This window comes from Corticium candelabrum, chromosome 20 (assembly GCF_963422355.1).
Source record: "Corticium candelabrum chromosome 20, ooCorCand1.1, whole genome shotgun sequence".
Lineage (NCBI taxonomy): Eukaryota > Metazoa > Porifera > Homoscleromorpha > Homosclerophorida > Plakinidae > Corticium > Corticium candelabrum.
In genome coordinates this window covers 2,883,097-2,893,096 of record NC_085104.1, presented here as the reverse complement: position 1 = coordinate 2,893,096, position 10,000 = coordinate 2,883,097, and the positions used below count along the sequence as shown (strand labels likewise).

General features: G+C 42.1%; 1 protein-coding gene across 1 annotated transcript in view; it reads left to right on the top strand.

The window, feature by feature from the left end:
• The first annotated feature begins 5,682 nt into the window (after window positions 1-5,682).
• The window catches only part of LOC134195663 (uncharacterized), a 4,519-nt gene continuing 201 nt past the window's right edge, over window positions 5,683-10,000 (top strand). The window contains exons 1-5 of the mRNA XM_062664725.1: window positions 5,683-5,790; window positions 5,876-6,023; window positions 7,368-7,459; window positions 8,988-9,372; window positions 9,552-10,000. The exon at window positions 9,552-10,000 is cut by the window's right edge and continues 201 nt beyond it. Coding sequence (XP_062520709.1) covers window positions 5,734-5,790; window positions 5,876-6,023; window positions 7,368-7,459; window positions 8,988-9,372; window positions 9,552-10,000 — 1,131 coding nt within the window. The 5' untranslated portion in view covers window positions 5,683-5,733. The remainder of the gene's footprint in view (window positions 5,791-5,875; window positions 6,024-7,367; window positions 7,460-8,987; window positions 9,373-9,551) is intronic.

Genomic DNA, 10,000 nt, shown 5'->3' with positions numbered 1-10,000 from the left:
TGAAGTAAGGGACGTGATCATTGTTCTGTTTGTTGCATTGGTGGGAAACCTAGGTTAAAATGTAAACCAAACAAGCAGCTTATCACCGATTTTCCAGCTCGCAAGAATGTAAAGTCTCGTTTTTTTGTGCAGCTTCTCTAGCCGTCTTGTTGTTTGGGCCGATTCTCTAGCTAGACGTCGCCTACTCTGCACTGTACCGTATTTACACAGCTATCCGTCTAACTGCAATTTTGGTTGTTGTAATGAGGTGACCCCAGAGCCAAAACATAACATCGATGTGGGAAAACATGCACGTGCACATGTAGATTAATTAGGCGTCTGTTCGCTCTGACTTTGGATACCGTAAAACAAATATGAATAGAGACGCACTAGCGTACTTACAGATCAGCCGAGCCGCTTCGTCCGACAAACAGACGCTGTCATGAACAATGTACGTTCCCCTTCGCAAATTCCCGTCAAGCGCCAACTTTCTGTTGAAGACGACACTAGTGATCTTTGCAACAACACCACGGCCGCTCAGCCACGCACACAGAAAATTCAAGCTGGCACACTGCTGAACCACTATGCAGAAACACTGTGGAACAAGCAAAATGTTACAAGCCAGGTACAGCTACGCACCCTCGCTCCTGATTGTTGTTGGGGAAACATACACGTGCAAATGTAAACTATAGGCGTTGTTTCTATGTGCTAAACCCTTTAAGCAAAGGACTAAACACCATGTACAGGACGGACGCCCGATGGCCAAATTCTCGTTAGCAGCTACCAAAGAAAGAGAGGTGGAGCCTCATGATGACATCACGTTCGTCTATTGGTCAGTATGACACCACTTCTCGTCTATTGGTCGGAACAGCTTCATTTGCATCTGTGCTAACCAACTATATATATATATATATATATATATATATATATATATATATATATATATATATATATATATATATATATATATATATATAGGGTCGTCGAGTCGCCGGGTCGTCGAACGACTACTACAGGGCCGTAGGAGCCGGTGCGGCTGGTGCGGCCATGGCCGCACCACTTTTTGTAGCCTCGCCTAGCCAGACCCTTCTCTGCGCGAGCGAAAGAGAGAGAAGAGGAAAAACAAACACATATAAGGAGGCATTCAATTTGAAACCAGACTGACAGACATTAATTGGAGCATTGGTCTCTTGCTTTAACGCGCACTAAATTAAAAGCCACGCCCTTTAGCGTGCGTTAGGCCGTACCACTTTTTATTTGCTTCCTACGGGCCTGTACTATACTCTCCATCGGAAATCTGGTCCTCGAGTAACAACTTACCCGGCGTTTCCTCCTCGGATTCCTTAGCTTGTAGTGGTCAATGGCTCAATTCATCTGCATTTTCATTCTGGGACCCTGCCCCCTGTATCGTAAATGGGAGATACAGAGGGCAGGGTCCCAGAATTGCTCGTTTCCTGTTTTCGTCTACAGATGATATGCCATTTGCTACAAAGAACTGTTCTAAGTGTTCCTGATATACACACCACTTTCCGTCTTAACTTCATACTCTCAAATCGGCTGATTGAAAGCGAAAACGGAAATTGATATGGCATGTGAGGCCCCCTCGCCAATCTCATTGGCCTGACTTAGTTCCGCTGCGTGATCGTTCTCCTCTTCCATTGTTGATCGTCGTCGGCAATGTGATATCTTCTCTATACTACTGTTCCCGCTCACGCTCTCTTACTTAGGTTCCCGGACTAAGCCCGAGTCCCGTACTACTACAGCTAGACAGGCGGGACCGCGGCACCAGAGACTGAGTGGGGTGCTTTCCAAAACAGCTCCTTACAGTTGAAAGTGAGTCTTAGTCTGTGTTGATGCAAAGTTCTAGGAAAATTTCACATGCATATGCCATAATTGTGCCTCTCGATCAGTTACTTAATTAATTAACTAGCTAGGGAAAAATTTCTTAGCTAGCTAAAAACATTAGAGAATCTTGACAACATTAGCAGCATCTACAGATACGGATATGGATAACGTAAGATGCTATTGCAGAAAAATGGTGCAAATATATTCAAGTAGTAGATAAATGTAAAGTGATAGAAGCAAAGGAAGACTCAACCACAATGTCAATCATCAATGTACGAAAATTTTGTCCTCAACAGTTTTCTCAACACCTGGCCTAGAGTATATGTCTGTTGCCTCTTCTGCTCTTCTAGAATAGACGTCGTAGTGAAAAGGTCTATAAAGCGTAGGACCTCGATCATGCGCAGTTTCTTTCTACAAATGCCAAACGAATAAATAACCAGATGAAGACCTAGAAGACCTTAATTGATTAATTTATTACGCATGCTGTTTCTGACAACTCAAAAGAACTCTAAAGGACTCTCTATCAACCGATAAAGAAGAGTTCTACGCGATGTTGCAGAAAAGGAGAGCTGTAAGACACCGGATTCTTAGCGTGCTCAGGCCATTTCGTGCTCGAGTTCAAATGAAATTACAGTCATGTTGTCAGAACAGTTCACAGTGCTGGTCGTTACATAGAAATACATACATCTTAAATTTTTTAATTTAATTAAATTAACACTGTCATGTAGTTGAAATTCTACGAACTGTTCAACACTGAGTTTAGCACAGTAATACAGGACACCGTCAATTAGTTATAATATAATTATCAGACACATTAAAATAAGGACAGCTTAAAATAGTATCTAATATAAATACGGACATAAATTAAAATGGAGACGCTTGTTTGCGTATATAACATTTAATATTAATAAATAATTAACCTTGCCTCGAACTTCCAGACCAGAGAACGCGTGAACTCTGTCTATTCCCCGTAAGTGTGAACTCAGAAGTGAGTAATGAAGTAGAGGTCACATCAGGTGTGCTCATTAGAGCACTAAGAGCTGCTCCAGTTGAACCATGTTACACTAATTATCTTAAATGGTTTCATTTACTGATCCGTTAGTCTTACAAGATAATTGGATAATAGCCATTGCTCCACCCATTTGTCTTTGGTATGCAAAAGTATTATTTTTCCGCTAGATAGGAGGTGGGTTACCTGACCTTTCATGAGAGATTTCAGCGGAGAAACAATTGGATGTTTAGCGAAAAGATTTACTCCAGTTGTACGCAGCTCATGCATCACTATAGGAAGGTCTTGGAAGATAGCAGATTTTCTACCAGCCGGAAATGTAGCGAATATATCTCGTCCATTCAGAAGGAACTCCACCGGTGTTCGCTGATCAGGATGCAGTGACGCAATTACCCGTGTCGCAGACGCCTTGGCAAAAGCCATGGTAAGAACACTTTCGTTCGCAATGCTGCTGGCACTTGTAGCCATGATTAGATGTATAGTATGTCACCCAGAACACGTTTTAGACATGTCTAAGACGCGTGAGTGCACTTAGCCACCATGGAGGATTTCACAAGCTCGTAATCAGCGTTAGCGCACTTAGCATAACCAATTACTGCTAAGCCAATCAGAATTTACAACCTACATTCCGACTGTAAGGAGCTGATTGGCTTAGAAGGCTATTTCCGAAAGCATTTTAGTATGACTTGGTCCAGACTAGAGTTCGCGCGCTTTGCGCGCTCTCTGGTCCGCGACCTCTTACTGCCGAGCGTAGCGAGGCTTCTAATCTGGGTTGCACAGCAGAAAGGGGCGTGGTCCTATACGGATTTTCAGCGAGCTCTTGGTGAGTGTGTGTGTGTGTGTGTGTGTGTGTGTGTGTGTGTGTGTGTGTGTGTGTGTGTGTGTGTGTGTGTGTGTGTGTGTGTGTGTGTGTGTGTGTGTGTGTGTGTGTGTGTGTACACACACAAATCTCAAATTTCTTCTCCCCACGACCACGTTTTATGATAAGACCTAACCTTAGAAAATTGTTTTCGTGTCCGACTACAGATGAGTCTAACAGCGATTCGTTCAAGTGAGCAAACGGCGACGAAAAAGCTTCATGAACTTCCGTCGTCCCATCCTTTTGTATTGTAGCTAGGCATTGTGTGTACTGAACAATCAAGAAACACCTTCAGGATTTGAATACCACCTACAGTCAACTATTCACATGTCTCATACTACAGTACGCTCAGTCCTTTACTACACTGTGTTGCATCTAACACTGTATTTTAGGGATTGTGTATACTTGACAGCCAAGAAATACCTTTATTAGCTGAATGCCACCTACAGTTAACTATTCACACATCCCATACTACAATCAATCCTTTACTACACTTTGCTGCATCTAAAGGCTGGTTCACAATAGACGCACTCATGTTCACAATATGCATGCGCTGCGATCCGATCCGACGGTGTGCGCCAACATCACAGGATGCCGCCGTCGGAGCGCAGTGGCGCAGAGCGGAGCGCAACAATAGGATCAGCTCTATTTCGATGCGCTCGACCGGAAACGTCGTACGCCAAACAGGAAATGTAATTTACAGTTCTCCAATCACCGCACATGTTTAATTGGTCACGAGATGTAGAGTGCCATGTCCGGGAATTCAAGTCAAGGGCACGTGCCATGGACAGCAAAGAAGATCTCGCGTACCCACACACGTCGACGGTTCTTTGCCTTGTTGCTGCGATATCGCCGCAAAAGGCACAACAGAAGCAACTGTTTCTTTGCATTAATAGACATATTGTGATAGTCACGTGGCTATATATTGTCATGTGACAATTAGTACGTAATCTAATTATAGTCATCAGAGCGCAGCTCACACACGCGCTCCGTCATATTGTGAACAGCGATCCGCTGCGCCGCGCGCGGATCGGATGCATATTGTGAACGTGCATACGTCTATTGTGAACCAGCCTTAACACTGTTGATAGTCAATGTTTGCTGATATCAATTCTATGTCAATGAATACCATACCACTGTCGTTACAACAGAACTGAGTGCATACCTAGACTTCACATATCAATTGTCTTGATCACGATCGCAAAACGATGACCACCCAGACCAGGCCTAATACGTAATCTAAACTACTAGGAAGTTGGCATGTTTACTTCCATGACAGCAGAGTTTCAACAAATTCGTATTGTCTAGCTAGGACTCGCCGTTTCAAAACTCCATTGGACGTACTCACGAAGGCGCCTACGGTTACCTTACAACTAGTTATTTTTAATGCAATCGTCTGACAATAACACGCGATCACATGTCTACAAGATTGTATTAATTGTCTAGCGCTCGCAAGTAAACTGCTGTCGCTTACCTAGTATTCGCAACTGTAGCCACATTCAAGAAGCAGAAATTACAGTACATACATATTTGAAAAGCATGCTAATTGCGCTTTCGAGTGATACAATTATTGTAGCTATTGATAACTACTGTTTATTCCTCCTAAATGTGAGTAATAAATTAGAGGTCACACCAGGTGTGCTCATTAGAGCACTAAGAGATGGACCATGTTACACTAATTATCTTAATTAATTAAATGATTCCGTTGGTCTTACAAGATAATTGGATAATAACCATGCTCTACCCGCTTTTCTTTGATATGCAAAATTATTCTTGCGTTTCGTTTGTAGGAAAAGCTTAGATAATTTTGATAAACAAAAGTGCCAGACCTAGCGGTTTCTAACGATACCGAGATCATCGCGAAAGTCCAAAAAACAGCGGAGATATTGACGATTTTCAAAGTTCACACTTATGTGGAATAGACAATAGACGAAAAAGCGTCTCCATTTTGACCGCGCCTACGCTAATAGCGCACTTGACAGACTGTGAATGTGTTGACTGCTGTAGTGAGTATACAACAGGAGTTATTGAGTGATTGACGATGACAGTGCTCCTATCAGGATTTTGCATTGCCATTAGCCTCAGCTATTTCAGTCAGGTTAGAACTTTCCTGCCCTGAACTTCCGCATTGCAGCTGGGCTATTGTTACTTATTTATGATATGGAGCACGTGCCTGTTACTAGGTTTTTGTGGATGAAGTAGGCGCTGATCGCCTGAAGCAGTGGCACCCTGATGGGACATCTAGATGGCTACCCTTGGATTCTCGTCGTATCCAAGTACGTTCGACACGTACAGGTGGGAGATATCTGGCGGTAGCTTGTAGCAACAGAAGTAAGAAATCCAACGGAATTCATGTCTGCATCTGCACATACGAACACACATACAAGCGCGCGCGCACACACACACACACACACACACACACACACACACACACACACACACACACACACACACACACACACACACACACACACACACACACACACACACACACACACACACACACACACACACAGGCACGCACAAACACACTCACACATACACACACCCACACATCCACACACACACACACACACACACACACACACACACACACACACACACACACACACAACACACACAACACACACACACACACACACAACACACACACACACACACACACACACACACACACACACACACACACGTGGAGATACTGTATCATTAATAATAATTTATGTATGCTGGGTTTTTCCTAGGCGATCCTCAAATTGCAACAAACTTAGTTTATAATTTGGCCAGTCACGTGACAAAGTAAATTAGTTTTTATACATTTATTTCTTCTACAGATATCATATAACATCTCATAGCGTACTCGACTACAAGTCAAGTGGTAATGGCAGTCCCATTCAAACCAAAACTAGAGCTAACGTATACATCTCTCAGTAAATATAAAAACGCATGTAAACTGTGTATGTGTGTCTGTCTGCCTGCCTGTCTGTCTGTCTGTCTGTGTGTGTGTCAATGTCTGAATGACGTCACTTCCGCATTTTACTAGCGACCAGAACTTCTGACTTGCAACCAGATTTCTGAACTTGCAACCAGGGGCCCGTAAATTGTATTGTAGGAAAATCACTGAGTGTATGTTTGTATGTAACAGATGTATGTATCAGAATGTTTGTATTGATAGATAGGTGTAGTGAATTACATTATTATATTATTATTATGTGTCGCTATGCCCCTCCATAATGGGCAAGTGGGGTCTTTACCCCCATCTGGGCGCCCACCAACCCGGCAGGTGAGCCCAGCGGGGTACATGTTTCCGTGTAGTCCACACCGCGATCAATGACTAGCCAATTCGATATAGATTGCAGGCATTACGGTGACCGCGAACATCGAGACAACACGCCCAGTGGATATCAATGACCACCAGGAGAGCCCTGAACGTCATCGTCAACGGACCGTTTGACAGACCACAGAAACTCCCCAATGACTGAAACGAGTCATAGTCTCATGGATAAAGCTAGAGAAACATGAAAAGAAAGACAGACAAGTTTCATAATTTACTGTTGTCGCTGGGGTTTGATCACTGGGGTTTGATTATTATTTGTTATTATTATTATTATTATTATTATTATTATTATTATTGTCCTCAACCAGATCAGTCTGGTTCATTATTATTTGTCTTTGAAGTTACAGGACAATCTCACTGTGACTCACAATATTCCTTCACTGAAGTTGATGCAAGCAAGGCTTACGAATTTAGCATCTACAGCAAATCAACGGTAAGAACAAAACTATTAGTTTGTCGTATGTTTACATGGTGTGTGCGTCATGTTAAGAAATTGCCTCAAACTAAAGATTTGTTACCTATTAGACAGTCAGTATGTATACCCATGCAATAACTAAGAAAGTGTTTACACCGATTACAACTGAAAATATTCACACTCACAAAGCAGACTCAAACGATTGCTTGCACTGGTATGAGCCCATATGTGACCTTGAAATGTCAAGTGCAGTTAGTGGTTGCTCCATGCACTCGAGTATGCTTTCAGTATCCACATCCACTCTCAGACCAGTTCTAATGCTGGTCATTATCAACTTTAGAATTACTTGCTTACACGTACTGAAGAGAAACTAAAGTTTGCTGGCTCATAAGCAGTAGTAAATAAGCACGGCTTAAAAGGGATGAACTACAGAAAAGCACTCATTTAAGATGCCCTCTATTAGGGGCCCCAGGGTTCTCTTAGTAATTTGCCCTCTATACATGTACCAAATATTTTTGGAGGCTTTGATGAACTTAAAGCGCTTTTGGAAATGACAGTTTTAAGGGTGTCTAACTAATTGGACTCTTGCATCATACACTGAAGTGTATGTCATGTACTGTGTAGTATTCCTGTAGCAATGCAATACAGTCTCTATTTCCCAATGCTGTTGGAAGGAGTCTGTGGAACGAAGCGCTCCCTTACTAAGGTGCCCTCCACAGGGATAATTAGTTTTAGGGCTTTAATAAAGGCTCGTTCTAGGTTAATGATTATCTAGAATCATAAAACAGCATACCGTCTTCAGACCGTGTGCATTGCCATGGACACATCTGGGATATTTTATATATAGATGTAATATATAGCTCTGAGTTAGATAGTTCTTTAGGATAATGCCTTCTTTGCCCATGAAGTGGAGCTTTAGTTGTATTAACATACACAGAGAGTATCGACAAGAACCAGGAGGTCTCTAACATTGTTAATTTATGTTGTTTTTGACATTATATGGGTAGGAGAATGGTGTAAAGGGGTTGCGATCAGCATGGGAAGAGGGATTGCATACAGTTTGTACAGAGTTTTGGTCTGGAATGCAGAAGGTCATTGCTTAGAACACCTGCTATGACTTACTTGATTCCAACTTATGTGTAAAAAGATACCATCTATCATTTTAGGTCAGAATAAGGATATTTGTACGTTGGCTGGCATTGGTATTTCACGAGCTGCATGCAGGTCAGGTGAGGACAAATAGCGTCCAGCACACCAACAAATGTATTATTATGTTTAATTCTAATGATTACCAGTGCAATGTATGCATGAACATGGTTTACACACTGAAGTATATGTAGATACTTCTGAACAGTTACCGACCAAATATAAGTAAAATGATAAGAATATTTTTCTAGATACAAACTTGGCTAGTAGTTAGTTCACCTTGTGTATTAGTGATGGTGTGTGTGTGTGTGTGTGTGTGTGTGTGTGTGTGTGTGTGTGTGTGTGTGTGTGTGTGTGTGTGTGTGTGTGTGTGTGTGTTAAACAGGTGTCCATATTGTAGAAATCCAACATGAAACCACACTTTTGCATTACTGTTTACAACAAGACCAACCACACAATAGCTGATGACTGGATTGGAGTAAAGTTTTATGGTAGTAAACATCATCAAAGTATATGGAGAAAATGGACAGCCTACATCATCCCTCATGACATCACCAATAGATCAAACCTCCTTTGTCAGTCTTGTCAGGGAAATGGAGTAAATTGGATTTGGCCAAACAATGCCACTTCTGTTCGTCTACAACTTGCAAATTGCTATATTGAACCCAGAAACGACTCTGTTGATGATGAGGAGCAGAAGAAGTCGAGACATAAAATTTTTGATATAGCTGACCCACGAAGTTGGTTGTCTAAACCACCATACTGTGGAATAGCATTTGTATACAGTAAGCTCACTTGCGCGCGCGCGCGCGCGCGCACACACACACACACACACACACACACACACACACACACACACACACACACACAACAAACAAACACACACACTAACAAGCAAGCAAACACAAACAAACACTATTAATCAATTTGATAGATAGCACTGAAACAATTATTGTGCTGCTAGGACGACACACTTCTATAGCAAAGACTGTGGAGCAAGGTACTGGATGTTATTATCCGTGGGGCGTGACATCTTATCATGAGATTGATCCAGGAAAGACATATGAACTCAGCATCTGGATCCTAAGTACAGGAAATGATCTTAGCAACTTTTTTGGCTTTCGAGCATTTGACAAAGAGTTCAAACGTCTCTCTGTCATCTCTGACAATGAGTACAGTCATAATGTCACCAATCCTTATTTCAAGAGATCTAAGAATGATGCAACAACTTGGACAAGGTGGAATGGATTTGCAGGATCTTGTAGTCCTGAAGGTACACGCAAAGAGTTTCTCTCTTACTTTAGTAAAGGAGTAAACTGGGAATGGCCACTTGATTGCAAGTATATCCAGTTGACATTTGGCACTTGCTATGGAGATGGAGACAATCAAGGAAAGACTTACTTTGCTCGTCCA